We start from the raw sequence: 19,342 nt of genomic DNA, 5'->3' as shown, positions 1-19,342 counted from the left end.
TTTTCATCTAACCTAACATGGACGAGGCAAGTTGAGTACACTACATCCAAAGCCTGCAGAATGCTTAATTTCTTAAAACGAAATTTCAACAAAGCACCGTCTAATGTCAAACAGCTCCTGTATTTCACTTACATCCGACCAATTCTTGCCCTGTATGGGACCCCCAGTATGCTTACTTATGTGATATGCTCGAGCGCGTCCAAAATAATGCTGCGAGATTTGTGTCCAATATTTACAGCTTCTCGACTAGTGTAACGTCTCTTAAAAACCACCTTGGCTTGGGATCTTTAACTAACCGTAGGAAACATTTGAGATTACAAATCATGCATCGCATCTATTTTGGAAAGCTGAGCATTGACAAAGACCGGTATCTGCTTCAACCTCCCTTTTTTTATAGACGAGTTGATCATAAGTGGAAGATCCGAGAGATTAAATATCGCACAGATGTTTACAAAACCTCGTTCTTTCCACGGACGATTAATGAGTGGAACAGGCTACCAGCCGGCTTCACGGAGTGCTGCACGGAAGGTCAATTCCGCGCATTCTTATCTGATGTGTGACGTGGCGCGCAGTTGTCTTGCGCATGTCTTTTCATTTCATTAGTGTCATTTTATTTGTGGAGCGTGGTTGTCTTCCTTCAGTGCATGCTTTTTTTCATCTATTAGATGTGTGATTGTATTTCTGTTATCATGTGTACTTTCGGCCAAATGAGCAGAAGTTATTGTGTTCCCCCCCCCCCCCCTGCAATAATGCCCTCGGGCGCTGCAGGTATCTGTAATAAATAAATAAATGGCAGTCTTAACTGATCGATGCGTGCGATGGAAACTTTATAAAAGAAGGATTTTGCTACATATCGGAGGAACGGACCATTACCTTCACTATTTACATAACAGTACCTTACAATTTTCCAATATTCAAAATTTTTGCCGAAGAATCTTGGACATGAAGATTCTTTCGAGCCAGAATTTTTCAACGTTTTGCTGAAGTTGTTTTGTAGACGTGTGCAGGAAAGTGAAATGCAGTATTGGAGCGCATCAAGCATGAATGCCTGAAGGAGGTAACGCACCCTTCATATCGCACTATTATTACTATGAACAAATATTAAATCTTACATATATAGTGAAAGAAGCCTAAAAATTGCGTCTTATTTCAATAGAAAAGTGCCTCCTTGGGGCGAAACGGGACTAGTCATCACTGGCAGAACGTCGAGCTTGTGCCGTGAATTCTAAATTAGGAGAATGAGCTTAGGAATCGCTTCTACCAATTCTTATTATGACCGCTAAAAGATAAAAATCACGAGCAACGCAGTAAAAACTAGATAATTTATTTTTTATATAGGACCGTAGCTGGATATTGAGAATGAGTTTGAGTTCCTTATTAGCGCTTGTCTGTATTTCTTGCGTTGCCGCTTGAAACACTTGGCATCTTTCTTACTCTCATTGGGGCAGGCAGCATGATTACTGGCTGCGGAACATGTGCCTGATGAAATATTTCAAAGCTTGACGTATTTAGACGGGACGGAGGGGGGGGGGGGGGGGATGGTAGGCGAAGCGAAGGCGCGGAAACACTTTCTGGACGCGCGCCGAACAGTTTCGAAAAAGACAGGACTCCACCAAGCATACGAAGAAGTGTAAATCGAAATAAAGGCATCACCAAATGAAAACGGACTAACAGAATGCCTTACTACCGCTCTGATCTGCTGCACGAAGTAGTTGCTGCGTTCCGAACTTGAATAATAAAAGAAAATAACAAATCGTCAAAAGCAAGAAATGAATCAATTTAAATGAGAAGTCATATAACACACGTCAAGACCTTTAAACCGCGTACCACAAGGTTCGGACTTAAAAAACAATCACATAAAATAAAAAGTATGAAGAAGCGGCATGCGCGAGTTTAATCATGCTGTCTCTTTGTGATTTATGATAGCCGTGCTAGGCCAGTCACTGCCTGACTGCCGACCCTAACCCTACCCTACACAGATAGACGTAGATGGGACGCCACGAGTTCCAGTGGGTCGGTCGGCACGTGGCTTACAGCACGCATGTATTAGGTGGGTGCTTACTTTTGGGGCATCACCTGTATAACGGTACCGCCTAAGGCCTAACTTCGGCATTTTCCTTTAACAACAATGTTTATTCATAATATAAAACTGGTATGTAAAAAGGTGTCTATTTGCTGCACTTGTTATGCAGGAACATTCCCGAGGGCAGTGCAACAATTCCCATCAAACAGGCCTGCAGCCGGACGTTTTTTTTTTTTTTTTCTCATTCCTGCTCGATGGCGCGCCGTTTGGGATCACAAACGTGTGAGAGATAACACGTGTGACTAAAATGACCGCGAAAACACAGACCAAGGTCGGAGCTCTCGGTCTCCAGCGCCACTATATATCCCGTGTTTGCGACTGTACCTTTTTAATATAACTTTACCTACAGAGCGAAGACTACGTGGGCGTCGTTTACCGGCCCGAACTAGCCAGGGACTCAAAGGTAGAGCTCGCTGCTACCGGCGCGCTTAGCTCAAAGGAGGGTATCCACAAGGCGAGCGGGGTAATAGTTTTTAGGGAACAGTGCCTAACTGGAAAAAATGCTGTCTTCCCGGCAACATCCAATCCTCACGCTGGTTGCCTTCCATCTGTGCCTTTCTGCTGCCCCGGTATTCGGGTCCGAGGCTGGAAACGAACTGCAGCCAGGGGTCCCAGACGCATTTGTGGTGAGCTCATCCACTTGTTGCTAAAAAATCACGAGATAATTAGAAAGCAGCCGGTAGAACTGAAAAAAAAGTCTGGCCTTTTAAGGAAGATCCAGAGCATGTACTAAACTTTTTTTGTGACAACAACTGCGAAGTCGACTGCTCCATATTGTTTTTATTGCAATTAATAATTTTTACGCTATACTGTTGTACTGTTCCGTATACACTGACTCCTGCTGCCCTACCTTTTAATGAATACTCGTAACGCGTTTAAGTTTAGCTGTGCATGCGACTTCTCCGTGAGCTGCGTGTATGTGTGCTACTGATTATTCTCTTTTTTATGTTATTTCATGCACTGTAGGTTACTTTTTCTCGCTTGTATATGGAGTGAAGACCGCAATTTTTAAGCAATGTTCATTCGATTGTATTTTACGAAATATGCTCTGTAAAATAAGCGGATCCAGGGGCCTCGTCAGGCTGCGTTATCCTTTAGTCTCTGCTTCCACAGGAAATTGTCTGAGAATAAAAAGGATTTCATTTAAACTCAACTCAAAGATATAGGCACTCAATGACCGAAGTCATACTCTGCCTGCACACTTCCTGAGGAGTTCAATTTTTTGTAATGTGTTAATGAAGAACGTTAACAACGTTTTAACGAATTCCTTCGAGCACTGCGCAATTCACTTTGGTAATATAGTCCGCATTAATTTTTTAGATTAGGCGCAAAAATTAAGCCTTAAAGAGTTTTAATCTCTAGTATATGGTAGCAAGATAACCATACGCTACTGCCTGCGCAGGTTGTGGCAATACTATCATCTCTGGCCGTGTTTTAGTATATATTCTAGGAGTTCTTTCATTATGTATTATATGATTTTACTGATCTGCCAGTAAAGGGATTATACGGTACTTGTTACCGGGACTTAGTTTTTTCTCCTTCGCTTGTGTTGTCCTTGTATCCCAGCTCAAAGATCCTGAAAAACTAATTGAACTATTGCCTTTCCAGTTAAGAGAACAATAATCATCCGCAAGAAAGTGTGGTAGCCTAAGAATTCTGAACACAGAACTGTGATTCGAAGCTGGTTTTTACGCTTCAATGCTAAGCAGCAGAGGCAACTAGCACTTCTATATACCGAAAGAAACCTTTCATTCTCGTAGCTTATTCCAGAGAGGGGAAGAAGCGACGCGGGCTGACGAGTGGTCCGTTGCTGCGGATGAATTCTGCTGCACCCAAATGTCACATTGTTGTGCATGCTGAAGTCATCTAATGATACGTACGTGATAGGGACCCGGCACGAGTTCTAAAACGTTTTGGCTTTGTGGTTGCTTTAGTGTGCCTTTTTATTCAAGTGTTCCAGTGCTTTCTAGCATTCCACACGGCTTCGTCCACAAATTCGGAACGCTGAGAGACTGCTGATTGCCGGAACTGAATGTCGCATGTACTTCTCGCATGTATTGCATACGCAGGAACATTCTTTGCAGTACAGCCCATTGGGTGCCAGAACAAAGGACATTTTCCCGCACCATGACTCAAGCTCCACTTTTGAGTCAGGTACCCTGCTCAGGGCCACAACAGGCATGGAGAGATTGTGGGTTGTGAAGAGAAAGCTTAAGAGATCATGCGAACTACTGCCCGTCTTCTGTTGAACTTTGTGTTATACACTAAGTCACCACCGCGGTGGTCTCCCGTCAATATTTTTTTGACTCGATATAATTATTACTCGCAGAACGGGGCGAATATCGAAGAAAAGAGCGCAAAATATTGCAGCTTAGGATAAAGAATAGAATCCTGCTTTTGATATTTAGACGTGGCGTAAAAATGAAGAAAGCACTCTACAACTTGCTTCTCCGTTAAAACATTTAATGTAAGTTGATCAGTGCAATGGTCCCATCTCATTCTGGTACCGCGGCTTATACGCGCGCAACCGCGTTTGGCTGTTTCTGTCACGTGTTGGGACAATAGCAAGTGAAGTTGTACGTTCTGCGTCAGCAATGACAAGAATCGTGTGCTTCGCGCGTCATGTTTAATAGTGACGCTGTGCGCAGGAGAGGCTTGCGTTATTAAATTGGTACGAAGATCGACGGCAAAAGTTCTAGCAAAGCACCAGTTTGGGCGTGTTGGTTGTACATTTTGTTCAGTCGACAGGCTACTACAGAGACGCTACAAGACACTAAGGAGGGAAAGACAAGCTGATTTCACAAATCAGCGCCTATTCATAGACATCGGGGTGGTTTTATACTATTTTATCCACGTGATCAAACGCAAGTATTTTGCCGCTTTCATGATTGGCTCGTTTCCTTGCTACACATGAATGCGCAGAAACCTTACGCACAAAGCACCGCATGTAGCTTTCCCGTAGCTGTACGGCAACTGAACGTAATGCGACAGCTCAGAGTCCTCTATGGTTGCTCTCTGTACATGCTGGAGTCGAGTGACCAAGTGCGACTGTTTTGGAGCTCGCGTTCTCTTCGTGTTCTCTTGCTACCTATTTAGGCGCAGCGAAGGAACAAGGAAGTCGCTGCATCCGTTATTCTTGATGAACTGCAGGGCGCTCAGCCCGGTCGTCTCGGCTTCGATGTTTTATTAGCCATGTAGTGGACGTCGAAATGTTAGTCCTTCAGCGCTATTTGAGTTAAGCAGAAGCACTTCCTACTTTTTCATTGGCACAGTTAGAGGAAGTACACCGCTTATCAAGCAACAGAAATTCAACCCTACTTCCTGAGCGACATGTCTAATTGCGTATGTCGGGCTTCGCAGCTATTCGCAGGGTTTCCAGACGCCGTAGGTGTTCGGGACGTAAACCCAGATCCCAAGTTCAAGTGCGTTTCTCTGGCGCGCACAGAATACGACTCGGTGACGCCATCGGCCACATACCGCTGGTCGTTGAATGTCGACGGAGACGAGGAATCGTAAGTTGTCCCACTCCAGAGAGTGAAACAGGGTTAACTGAAGAGATATAGGAGAGGCCTTTGCCCTGCAGTGGGCGTAGTCAGGCTGATGATGATGATGATGATGATGAGAGAGCAAAAGTCGCTTCTTAGTTATGATTCTTTCGTGCGCAGAAAACACCCTCTGGTGAAGTTCACAAAAGGCAGCACCCCTGACAGGGTGTACAGCATTGTAAACTCTGGTAAGTAAAACGCCTTTGCATTCCGAACCAGTGATGTGCTCAAGTTGGCTGTGCATAGTTGTGATCTGTGATGTTTCTTTGCTATTCTTTCTGATTATGCACGCTCTTTTTATTTTATGGGAACTTTCACTCTCGCTATACCTTTTGTTTGCGCCGGCTGCGGATGAGGCGATACGTAGGGTCGTATGTCTTGGAAAAAAAAGCGAAAAAAACGACGGACGTAAAACGAACAGACACCGTAAGCGCTGGCTCACAAATGATCATTTATTCACAAAACGCAGACCTGTACCAACTAGATCAGGTCCGCTGCTGTACCAACTAGCTCAAATGTCAGTCTTGTGCTCCTCGCATTCGGGTAAAACCCTATTTTACCTGATTCTTGCAACCCGAATATATTTCTTTGAAAAGAGGCTAAACCCGATTTCTCCTCGTAAATGGGCCGTCCAGACGATATTGCTTTTCCAATTCACAAAGTTGAAGACACTGCAAGATAATTTGCAGATATCTAGTGCTTATTGCGGGGGAGTGTCTTCGGTCAACAAGGGATTGAGGTGGATGAGCTTGAGGATGAGCTGGAAAGGCGTAATTTAGTAGGGAGAGGCCACACATGGCTAAGAACAAGACGTCTTATCGACGACAGTATTCTCTTGCCTGAGCACTTTATGCAGTTTTTAAATGAATTCGGCATTGCTATACCGGAAGCTGAGGCGGTGTGGACAGTAGGAAGACAATGAAGGAAAAGCTGTTTGTGACTCTTCTGCCTGGTCCTGCGAGCATTTTAACGAGTTCCAGCAATGGTTCTTGGGGCACTGCTTCCGAGATATATATCGAACGAGGGCGCGTTTCCTGTTTTTTTCCTATGTGCATTAAGCAAGAATATTGTGACGCCCATGAAAAGGCCAATTCTACCTATTATTGTTCTACATGGTCGGCGCTGCTGACTAAGCCGAAGATGAGGAGAACGAGGTTGGTGGTGTCTCGTGCTCGGCAAGCGGACCCAGCTGCTTTCAGTCCTCCGTCCCGGTCTCAATAAACCCTGGGCGTAACATCTTGGTGGAGGTGCTGGGTTGACTGGTTCCCCGAAGACGGATCCTCTGCTGCAACCTCGCCGGAGTCGTCGCATTGTTGGTCTGCCGCCTTCTGTGCTCATGATGTCCCTGGACGGCGACGCTCCGAGGTCTGTGCCCAGCAGTTCATGGCAGCATTTCCGGGAGCCACGGCCGTTCGCAGGCTCAACCAGCGAGGACGTGGATGAATGGCTTACCCACTACCAACGGGTGAGCCGCTACAATAAATGGAACTCTTCTGCCCGACTTGCCAACGTCGTCTTTTCCCTGACCGACACGGCCCTAACGTGGTACGACAACCACGAGGATTCATTTACGACATGGGACCGCTTTGTAGAGGAGCTAAAGAAGTGTTTCGGCGACTCTGTCACGAAGAAGAAGCGGGCTGAACAACCGCTTGCGCAAAGGGCTCAGCTTCCCGGAGAGACCTGTACAAAGTACATTGAAGAAATTATAAAGTTATGCAAGGTCGTCTCTCCTGGCATGACAGAAGAAGATAAAGTTGGTCACCTACTTAAAGGGTTTGCAGAAGACATTTACAATTTTCTTATCGGCAAAGCAAGTCTAGATTCTGTGTCTGACGTCATCCAGCACTGCCGCACATTTGAGACATTGAAGATGCGTCGCATCATACCGAAATTCGGACGTTTAGCCGGAGTGACAACGGTGGCAGCCGTAGACACAACATCATCGTGTGATCTGGCTTCCACGATCCGCCAGATCGTGCGCGAAGAGTTGGCCAGGTCGCTGGAACTCACTCAGAATTCTTCAGAGCTTTCCCCTGAGTATCCCACGCGCCCTCCTCCGCCAGCCGCAGTTAACGCAGCGGACTTTGAGGACCACCGGGTGCCCCGACAGCTGCGACCGCGATCGCCTCCAGAACACCGGCCCCGCTTTTACCAACACCCGCCGGCCACATACGACGAGAACATTTGGCCCAATACTAGGCACGAAGACTACTTGCCGGCTCAACGTGCTCCTGGTCCCTCTCTTGTGTGTTACCGCTGCGGTCAGCCCGGTCACATCTCAGGATTTTGTCCCCGCCGCCAACCATCGCGTTACGGCTCCTCAGGCTATCCTCCGCGGCAAGATTACCAACCTGTACCTTCTCGGCGCCCGTCTTACCCGCCTGATGTCGACAACCGATGGCCTGCACAAATGCGGAATAGTTCACCGGCATCGGATAGAAGCGTGACTCCACCTCCAGCTTCCCGCATTCGTCGATCTCCATCACCCCGACGCCGCTCCTCTTCGCCTCCGCCGGAAAACTAGTCGGCGCGACCGATGGGGGTGAGGTCGCTGGAAGTCTGCCGCCGGAAGTGATACCCCTGCCTGTAGTTATGTTGCGGAACAAAGTTAATGTGCTAGTGGATGGTGTACCTGTAATGGCTTTAGTGGATACCGGTGCTACTGTTTCCGTTATGAGCGCTGCATTTAAGTCTCTCCTTGGACGCAAAGTTTTGTTTCGGTGGGACAAAAATGTCCAGTTTTGTGGTGTGAGTGGCGAACCGTTGCCTGCAATCGGAGTGTGTACTGTTAAGGTTTCTTTGAGTGGTGAAGTGTTCAGCACGGAAATGGCGGTGCTCGCCCGATCGACGCACGACGTCATTCTTGGGCTCGACTTATTGCAGATGTGTGGCGCCAACGTCGATTGTCGCACCGGTGAGCTCAGCGTCGGCAAATGTTTTACCACTGGCCTTGTGGAAGGCTCTTGCAGTGGAGAGAGTGTGCTGGTTGTTACCCGAGATACTGTCGTGCCTCCTTCTTCGGCCGTATGCGTACCGGTTTCCTGCCCCGATACCACTGTCGACGTGTTTGATGCGACTGTGGAACCGAACCATCTTACCTGCATGAAGAAGAATATTTTGGTTCCTCATGCCATGGTTTCCGTCACCAACGGTCACACTGAATTATGGGCAGTGAATTGTTCTACAGAGGCGGTAGTTTTGCCTGAAGGCCAGAAGCTTGCGTCGTGCAGCCACGCCTCACAAGTGTCCGTTGCCTTGGTTACCGACGCCTTGCACGCGGAAGCGCCAGAGTTTTGTGACGAGCCCAAGCTACTCAGCATGATTGACAACTCGCTCTCGACGCACGAGCGCCGTGATCTCTTGGCCATTCTTCTGCGACACTCCACCATGTTTGACTTTTCATAGCCCGGTGGCCCACCTTCCATCCCCTCATCTCGGACCCTTCACAGGATTGACACTGGCGCCTCACATCCGATCCGGTAAAAGCCCTACCGAGTGGCCCCGTCTGAACGTAAGCTGATCAATGAGCAAGTGAAGGAGATGTGAACTAAAGGTGTTATACAAGAGTCGTCGAGTCCCTGGGCTGCTCCAGTAATTCGTGTTCGGAAGAAGGATGGGTCGTGGCGTTTTTGCGTGGATTACCGTCGTCTGAATGCCCTCACGAGAAAAGACGTATACCCCCTACCACGAATCGACGATGCCATCGACTGCCTATTTTCAGCCTCCTACTTCTCTTCTATTGATCTTCGGTCGGGGTATTGGCAAATCCCTATGCATCCCGCGGACAAAGAAAAAACAGCGTTTATAACGCCTGATGGCCTTTATGAATTTAATGTGATGCCATTTGGCCTTTGCAATGCGCCCGCCACCTTCGAGAGATTTATGGACACTATACTCCGCGGTTTGAAATGGGAAATATGCATGTGCTACCTCGACGACGTTGTAATTTTCGGAAAGACGTTCAGTGAGCACAACGACCGTTTAGCTCTCGTCCTGGACTGTTTGCGCCAAGCTGGCCTTGTGCTTAACTCTAAAAAGTGCCACTTTGGTGCGCGTCAAGCGTTAGTGCTTGGACACCTCGTTGACAAAGACGGCGTCAGACCTGATCCAGCCAAGACTGCAGCTGTCGAGTCGTTCAAGCCACCGCGGTCTGTCAAAGAGCTGCGGAGCTTCTTGGGCTTATGCTCTTACTTCCGCCGCTTTATTCATCGTTTTGCGGACGTAGCTTACCCCCTGACTGGTCTACTTCACAAAGATGTGGCTTTCGAGTGGACACCTGAGTGCGACTCCGCCTTTCGCCAACTAAAATTCCTCCTGACATGCCACCCTGTACTTCGCCACTTCGATTCCTCCGCTCCCACAGAGATTCATACTGACGCCAGCGGTGTTGGCCTCGGCGCTGTTCTCGTCCAGCGATGCGACAACAAAGAGCACGTTGTTGCGTATGCGAGTCGCTCGCTCAGCAAGCCGGAGCGCAATTATACAGTCACCGAGCAAGAATGCTTGGCTGTCGTCTTCGCCACGCAGCGTTTCCGTTCCTATCTGTACGGACGACCGTTCATCGTCGTCACCGACCATCATGCCCTCTGCTGGCTCGTTAACCTTCGTGACCCGTGCGGGCGCCTTGCACGGTGGGCTCTCCGGCTACAAGAGTTCGATTACACAGTCGTCTACAAGAATGGTCGCCGTCACGCTGACGCGGACTGTCTTTCGAGGCTGCCCCTTCCTGAGTCTGAGCCTACCATCGCTACTTTGGACCACTGCGTCGTGTCAGTGTCATCTGCTTTTCCTGATGTCGCAACGTTCAAAGCGGAACAGCAAGAAGATTTAACCCTACGGTCTCTTGCGGCAGCTGAAGATCCTTCCAATGTCAGCCACTTTTGTGTGCGGGATGGTCTTCTGTGGAAGAAAAACTATTCTTCTACGGGCCACCGCTTCCTGCTGGTAGTCCCGAAGAGCCTGTACAACTCTGTTTTGCAAGCCATGCACGATGACCCTACATCTGGACGTCTTGGTTCAGCACGGACGCTGCACCGTACTCAGGCACGCTTCTATTGGCCGAAAATGCGGGCCACGACTGAGCGGTACGTCGCCAGCTGCACTCAGTGTCAACGGTACAAGCGACCTACTAGCCTTGCATCTGGTCAGCTTCACCCTGTGACACCGTTTGCAGCACCGTTTGAGCAAGTGGACATAGATCTCCTTGGCCCGTTTCCGAAATCCTATCATGGGAACCGCTGGATAGTGGTTTGTGTCGATTACCTTACTCGTTATTGTGAAACGGCAGCCCTACCCGCAGCTACAGCGCATCATGTGTCCTCTTTTCTGCTACGATTCATAGTTCTACGTCATGGACCTCCAAAAGTTATCATCAGTGACCGTGGTCGGCAGTTCACCGCTGACGTCGTGGAGCAACTTCTCCGTTCCTGCGCATCGCATTTTCGCCATTCCTCGCCTTACCATCCCCAGGCGAATGGACTCACTGAGCGCACGAACCGCACGATCACCAACATGCTGTCAATGTATGTTGATTCAAGGCACAGGAATTGGGACAGTGTCCTGCCGTTCATCACGTACGCGTTCAATACCGCGCGCCATGAGACTACTGGCTACAGCCCCTTCTTTTTACTCTATGCTCGACCCCCACGCTACACCCTGGACACCATCCTACCATTTTCTGACCAGCTTCCTGAAGATCCCTGCATCGCTGAGACACTCTGTCTCGCCGAAGAAGCCCGACGCCTTGCTCGTCTTCGTGTTCTTGCTTCCCAAGATCGGTCTAAAGCGCGCTACGATGCCCGCCGCCGTCATGTCACTTACAGGCCTGGTGATTTGGTCTTGTTGTGGCGGCCTATCAGAAAGCGAGGATTGTCTCAGAAGCTGCTGTGCCATTACGATGGACCCTATGTCATTATTGAGCAATTTGGCGAGCTCAATTACCGCGTAGCTCGTCTCACGGCAAGCGGACGTCGTTCAGCGCGAACTGAAGTCACTCACGTTGCCCGGCTGAAGCCCTACCATTCGCGCGGCGCTTCTTAACTCGCCCAGCGGGCTTCGGCTGCGTAGGGGGAAGTGTGACGCCCATGAAAAGGCCAATTCTACCTATTATTATTCTACATGGTCGGCGCTGCTGACTAAGCCGAAGATGAGGAGAACGAGGTTGGTGGTGTCTCGTGCTCGGCAAGCGGACCCAGCTGCTTTCAGTCCTCCGTCCCGGTCTCAATAAACCCTGGGCGTAACAATATGCTTCAGCTCACATAGTCGGCAATCTCAACCAAACATTGTCCTGAAATCGCGGGGAATTTGACCTGAACACCAACACCGAAACTGAAACAAGTGCCAAGCTAGTCACTGAAATTTATCAGCAAGGTATTCATAGAGGAGGAAGAACGCTTCAAGCAAACGAAAACTGGTTTTTGAGGAGAGGAAATGGCGCAGTAATTGTCTCACATGTCGGGTCTACCCTCCGCCGGCTAAGACAGTGCACAGAGGAGAGGAACTACATATCCGAAAGCTACATACCAACACTTACAACAACCCACGAAGACTACACGCAATTGACACGGAGTCATTTGACTCACAATGCAAATTCTGCGGGGAGAAGGCGGACCTGTACCATATGGTATGGGACTGCCAACGAAATCAGGCGGTCACTGTCAATAACCAGCCAATGAAGGAGGGGTGGGAGGCAGCTCTGAGCAGGTCAGACAAAACGAGTCAAAAAGAACTCATCGAAAGAGCCCGGACAGCAGCCTACGCCAGTGGGGTTCCGGAATGAGAGCTTCACCCGCCGCTACAACCTCCTAAACAATTTAATTAAAATATTTTCACCACCACCACCACCTCGGTGGACACCCGGACGGCGCCGTAAGTGAAGAGAGGAAGGTGGGAGTGAAAAAAGAAATAGATGCCGCAGAGGAGGGCTCCGGAATAATTTCGACCAACCGGGAATCTCTATCGTGCGCTGACATCGCACAGCACACGGAGGCCTTTTGTGTTTCGCCTCCATCAAAACGTTTCCGCCGTGGCTGCTTTGAAACCCGGGAACTCCGACTCAATAGCCCAGCGCCTTAACCACTGAACCACCGCGGTGGGCACAATATTTAGTTTCGATTCAAGGCAGCGTCCTAACCTTGTATATGACCCTGCCTAGAGCATATTCGAGAGTGCGGCTGCAAGTGCTTATTTTCTATTCCAGAATGCGTTACTTAATTTTGCGTAGAATTTTGTGTTGACCTGCAACGTCGGGCTTCAGATAGACCTGGAATTCCTCTCGGCGCACCGCAAAGTTTTCACGAGAATGCCAAGCGGCGGCGTCGGTGACGAAGTTATGACTGTAGCGGCGATAGAGGTGGAAAGGCGGCAGAGGAAGGCAGCATAAAGGGTATCTCAGGCATTCATTTGCGCGACTGGGTCGGCGAACACGCAGCGCTCATCTTGGTTTTCCCGCATGAGCGGCCTCAGCTCCACCAGGATCGCTTCCCAGTCCTCCGGGGTTGGGTTGGGGATGGGGGGAACAGCCGGGTTGGAGGGACAGGCCCACACTATGTGATAGGTGTCCGAAGACACTGCTCTACAGTGCGGGAAGCTGCCGCTAAAGGAGAGGTCAAAATGTTTAGGGCTGCCGGGCACAGCAATGTATTGGCTTTATATGCCCTTTACATGGGCAGGAGATAGTATTTTGTAATATATTTGAAGGTGTAGACTGGATTAAAATCTGGTTCCCGATCGATTTACAGGAACAACGAGCCTCCGCCACTCGGATCCCAAACTAGGGACCTCCACCTAGTGCTTGTAAGGATCGGCCCTTTACTGGCTGATCCAAGCATCCCTCACGTGCCTTCCTAAGAAATGTTTTCAGCATCACCCAGCTTCACCAAAGACGCGCGCTTAGTAGAAATAGCCGAAATACCGAGCTTAGACGTGCAAAAACGGATTATTATACGAAGAGATTTCCTCAGGTATACGGTGATGGTAGAAAAATTTGGCGAGAGATCAACCACATTATGAAAAGGAAAAATGTTGGTGAAGCCAATGAAATTTCAACTGCCAATGGTAGACTTTCTGGCCTTGAAATGGTAAATGCCCTGAATAGTTTCTTTGTTAATGTTGATGTTGGAAATCTATGTAACAATGTATCGGGATCAAATGCGGTTCACTGTGATCTCGGTAGCCGCTTACCTAACTCGATTGTGTTAGCACCTGTAACCGCACATGAAATTGACACCTTAAGAGCATAAAGAACAACGTATTCGCAGAATATGACGATATAAAAGATATTTCATAAAAATATGTGTCAAGCGCAGTGTGTGAAATTTTGGCGTGTATCATCAATATAATGTTTGAAAGTGGTGTATTCCCAAATGACCTGAAGATAGCCCGTGTACGCCCTGTTTATAAATGGAGATAGAAATGAAATTTTCATTTACCGCCCAATCTCTGTTTAGCCGGTAGTATCTAAAGTATTTGAAAGTGTTATAAAATCTAGGCTAAAAGCATTTTATTCAAACTATAATGTCATAAGTACGTCTCAGTATGGATTCATGAAAGGCAAATCTGCAGAACAAGCATTATTAACCGTGAAAGACAGAATAATTGAAAATATCGAACACCATCGATACACATTGGGACGATTTTTAGACTTTCGGAAAGCGTTCAACAGACTGCGTTCAACATGACATCCTCCTGCGAAAGCTATCTGCCTATGGTGTGAAAGGAATAGTTTCTATCTGCTGATGAGTTATTTAAGTAATAGATTACAGTATGTCGCGATGAATAGTATCTGTCCTGACGAATCAGTTCTCATGCTGGGTGTTCCTCACGGATCGATATTAGGATCCCTCTTGTTTACTATATATGTTAATGCTATCTCTCTGATACCAGAATCCCCTGACCTCATAATGCATGCAGTTGACACCAATGTATTATTCACCGACCGTTCGCTCCAAGCTGTAGAACAATTGGTAAATTGTTATCTTGGAAAGTTGCATATTTGGCTACAGATTTAGAAGCTCACTTTAAATCTTTCTAAAACAAATTACATTATATTCCGACTAAATGATACTCTTGAACGGTACGTTTTAAATGTCAGAAATGAAAATACACAACTAAAACAAGTGGCTGACCAAAAATTTCTCAGTGTTTGGTTTAATGAAACTCTTTCTTGGAACACTCATATTGCCAATGTAGTTAATGATCTAAGTAAAGTAGCCGGATGCGTGTATAAAGTCGCTGGTTTAGTACCTGTATCTGTCAAGCGTCTATTATACTACGCATTATTATGCTGCGCACTTATATTCGCGACTCCCATACTTCATTCTTAATTGGGGTACAACAACACACAAAAACCTCAACCGGCTCATTGTGGTACAAAAAAGGGCGCTAAGAGCAATGGAAGGATACTACAGAAACCCACAATATCTGCATAATGCACCGCTATTCCAAAACCACAGTATGCTTAAAGCCAATCAGACTTATCACTTTCGTTTGTTACAGTACATCCAGGAGCAGAAATTACATCTAGAAATTCCTGATAACAACTCCTCAGGATACGACCTTCGAATCTACAGAAAGTTTATTCCTAAAGTTCGAACGAACTATGGCAAACAAATACTGATTTACCAAGCTCCCTCTGTTCTCAATAGGTTCAATCGGAACTTTGACTTTTCTGCCAGCAAGGTTATATATAAACGAAAAATTAAAAAATACCTAATTGCCAACAATATTGAATTTTGTTCACTGTAGAACTTCCTTCGCACGACTTTGTTCGTGAGTGACAGTAGGGCACCGATCCACACACGTATGCAGTTTATTATTGCATGCATGCAATTATGTTGGAATTATGTTGGTCATTTGACTCTCGCTGTATAGTTTGTGTGCCGGCCGCTCTTGCGTGTGTACATTTCTACACATGCATGCACTAATAATGCTGTGATGTACGTTTTCCTACAAGCATTTCAGTCGTCTTCTCTGTCAAACTGTTAGGGTGCCGAGGCCACTTCAGGCTTTTCAGCCTTTTGTCTCGGCGGCCTTCTTCTATACAAAGAAAAAAAAATGCCGGAAAAATTCGGAGTCGGTGATGTCTTTAAAGGTGTTGGTTTGTTAATTTTTCTTCTGAAGTACCGCAAAAGAGATAGCAGGCATAACAGGAAGATAGCAGGATAGCAGGAGATAGCAGACGCTTTTTCACACGTCTGGGGCATTTAGCATGGTATAAGCCAGCTCTATTGGCTATATGGTTTAATGCTGGGATTTCATCTGAAAGCAGCGTACTGTTTTCATGCTACTTTAAGTGAGGTTCTGGGTACATTTGCGTGCATTTATTTAATCTTCTTTGAAGTGAGATGTCTAATGGCCTCTACTTTCTTCGCAGACTACAGCCACCCAGAAATATCTCGCTTCCTCTACAGCGACTACGCAACATGTGGTATCCTGGAAACGCACTTTTTCGGATATCGTAAGGCTCGTTTTGGGTACTCATGCATTGTAAAGCTAATGCAGGCCAATTGTGTTAGAGTATGTATAACGCGTTCCAGCCGCTCTGGTGTGGGGCAAGGTAACGTAAGAATAAGCGTAACTGCGATTTATAGATGAATTCGATTTACTGCTTTTATTCTGAATGCCCGCCTAAAGGCAAAGATTCTCAACTATGTGTAGAGGGAGATGCTTCTGTTCATAGACCTTTATAAGCACCCTCGCCGCTGGGTATCCTCAGAAAATAGAAAATGTACAAAAATAAATATAAAATCGAATAAAATACCAGGAGATGAACTAAAACACCGCATCACATGCTCTGCGACGAGAAAACTCAGGACGAGTGAGCAAATATCATAGCACAGCAGCCAAAGGGGTAATTGGGCTCAGTCTCACGGCTACCAAGGAAGCTTGTGGAAAAAAAAAATGTCCTTGCATTCTTAATATGAGCACGCAGAAACCTAGTCATGGGAAAACGTCTTAAAAGCAGTATGTTTTTGAGGATTCGGTGAAAAGATTCTCTCAGGGTCTGGAGGGCATAGCGCTACGGATTTGGCATGCGTTTGCTTCAGCTGATGGGACCGTGCCTCAAAGCAAAAAGAAGTTGAGATTGTCTGCAGTGCGCGGAGGTTGACGTGGTACGGTAGGAGGTGCCCCAGCGGACACGAGCTGGACCAACTTAGGCGCGCCCCCGTCGTTGTTGTTGTTGTCCCCAAGATAATGGCGCCCCGTTTTAGTTGCATCTGACTTGCTCACTTAATCTCTTCTTCGTTTCGCCTTCCCGAGCAACATGAACTTTTCTGACTAATGTAGTAATCGCGTATTCCTTTATGTTTTCCTTCCGGTACTTAAATTATTGCTGTACAAAACACCAATCCGTTGAAAACTAGAATATGCAGCTGCTGTTTGCGAACTACTGATGAAAAACTGATTACTTCACTGGAGATAGTCCAAAATAATGCCGCGCATTTATTGTATCTAACTTTAATCGCGGCGCAAGAGGAACCAGAATGAAAACTTGCCTCTTTTTACAGGAAAAGACGCATGCCGCAGAAAAACAATTAGTCTCAGTCTTTTTCGTAAATTGTATCGTCATTCTACCGTACGGTACGCACTCATTGTTCCAACCCTCTACGTTTCAAACAGCATCGATCATCGCCACATGATTGGAATTTCATCATTTAACACCTTGCCAGCATTTCAGTTCATCTTGCCTCGTGCTTCACGTGAATGGAAACACTTTCCCGCTGAAATCGTCGACATTAGTGATAACCAGCATTTTCGCAACGCATTAGCTAAAATTGTATAAATTACAAAAAATTATTGTAACACTCATTGCTCATGTTTATGTATATACTGTTTGCAACCACTCCTCTCTTTAATGCCTGTGGCACTGAGGGTTCAATAAATAAATAAATAAATAAATAAATAAATAAATAAATAAATAAATAAATAAATAAATAAATAAATAAATAAATAAACAAATAAATAAATAAATAAATAAATAAATAAATAAATAAATAAATAAATAAATAAATAAATAAATGTGAACGCAGTATTTATGGAATCGGAGCATGTTTCACATCAGCGCTTTGGGCTACATATGAGCTTGCTTCATCGATGACTGATAACATTCGGTTTTTACTTGCGTCTACCATGTAATTTAATTGAGGTCAACGCTTGCGCATGACCGAGTGCATTTATTTTAGGGACGAAATACAGTTTACGGATCCAATAAACATTAACAAAATATGCATTAGACGATTGAAGTTGGATTATGAGTTTATGTGGCTGCATGTGAGGCTAATAAGTTTTCTTTATCTTTGTCATCAGAGTGCACGCTTTTCGTGGTGCCTGAAAGCAAGGACTCCGTCCCCTCCAGTTGCCTGGAAACACACGCTAAACTGTGCGGAGAAGGCGTCAATTTGTACGACAAGGATCTTTGCAGCGGAACACAGACTGAGTGAATGCAATGAAAAAAAAAAGGAGCAGCGGGAAAACACGCAACAAAACGTAGTATATGCACGGAGGTAACTCGAGCAACAATGAAAGAGTCTTGCCGCCTGTAATCAAGAAATAAAATGTACTTTGGTTTCCCGGTCGAAAATTTCTCGTACTGTCCTCAACTTCTCGGCACTCATATTTATTATACAACAGTTCAGCAACAAACATGGACTCTAGCTAATATTTTACTTTACGTATTGTTGAACATATGGCGATATGTTACGGCATAAAAGGTGACACCTTTGCAGGAAGCGTAAGCTGGATATAGAGGCTGACGCGATCTGGACGGCCGATGAGTTGTCCTACGGGTTCATGACTGTAGAAGAACTGCAGATTGGGCTAGTTGGTGTAGATTCATAGTGATGGTTCAACAGCGCAAACACACACAGACCAAGAAGGAGACAAGACACACACAGCGCTGACTGTGCCAGGTAAAAGGCAGGTGGCGACGCGCAACATGATAACAATAATAGCTGAGTCTGAGAAAATGAAAGGCGCAGTAAGTCTCACTTCTCAGTGGAAACCTGAATCGCAGCGTGAGGTAGAAGTTGCGAGAGAAAGTAGAAAGAGATAAATAGGTGCTGTAGTGGAGGGCACGATAATAATTTCTATCACCTGGAGATCTTTTACCTTCACTCACATCGCACAGAAAACGGGTCTCTCACCTCTGTGCATCGTTAAATGAACAATGAATTCTGCCGAGCGTGGCTCACGCGTTCCACTCACCCACAAACAGCAGTGTATCCACACATTTCAGCATCTGTAGAAGCTGCAAGTCAGTAAAAGTGCTTAGCAGTAATTTCGTTCCAATCACACCAGCGGCAATAAAGGATACTTTAAAGGGATACCTAATAAAAATATGGGGATATTGAGAAAGTACGAGACTGTCATAATTTTAATTACCGAAGTAGACATTCATCATTCCGGCTATTTCTGAGCGAACGACTACATTTTTGATGTTTCGTGAGTGGCCGACGGGCCGCACTCAACCATGGCTTCCTAGAAAGAAAAGGCCTCTGGACTCCTCTATGTATACCTGCTCACACCGATACACGTACAATGCGAGTGGCTAATGACGGCAGTAAGACTGATGAATTGAATACAAAAGTTTCAGCTGCATTGATATTCTGAGACACGTTTTTTCGTGAAGAAATCTCCGGTCGTTGATGGGACATTGTAACTGCACCCGATTTCTCCAATTATGCTTCAACTTCACATCTCCCAAATACAGGAA

General features: G+C 46.3%; 2 protein-coding genes and 1 long non-coding RNA gene across 3 annotated transcripts; all 3 read left to right on the top strand.

Annotated features, from left to right (window-relative positions):
- Positions 1–2,261: 2,261 nt before the first annotated feature.
- Positions 2,262–5,593, top strand: LOC149359299 (uncharacterized). The gene is made up of 2 exons (XR_016288266.1): positions 2,262–2,709; positions 5,444–5,593. It is a non-coding gene; the product is annotated as an uncharacterized LOC149359299 (long non-coding RNA).
- A 108-nt stretch (positions 5,594–5,701) lies between these two features.
- On the top strand, positions 5,702–18,197 carry LOC149359297 (uncharacterized). Its single transcript, XM_089567633.1, has 3 exons — positions 5,702–5,816; positions 16,004–16,087; positions 17,938–18,197. Exons 1-3 carry the CDS (start codon positions 5,702–5,704, stop codon positions 18,069–18,071), a joined length of 333 nt encoding a protein of 110 aa, XP_089423759.1. The 3' UTR covers positions 18,072–18,197.
- On the top strand, positions 6,714–9,114 carry LOC149359298 (uncharacterized). The gene is made up of 2 exons (XM_089575286.1): positions 6,714–7,729; positions 9,037–9,114. Exons 1-2 carry the CDS (start codon positions 6,965–6,967, stop codon positions 9,112–9,114), a joined length of 843 nt encoding a protein of 280 aa, XP_089431412.1. The 5' UTR covers positions 6,714–6,964.
- Positions 18,198–19,342: the final 1,145 nt, after the last annotated feature.

Source organism: Amblyomma mixtum, chromosome 2 (genome assembly GCF_055824585.1).
Source record: "Amblyomma mixtum isolate Tamu chromosome 2, ASM5582458v1, whole genome shotgun sequence".
NCBI lineage: Eukaryota > Metazoa > Arthropoda > Arachnida > Ixodida > Ixodidae > Amblyomma > Amblyomma mixtum.
This window is presented reverse-complemented; position numbering and strand designations above follow the sequence as displayed.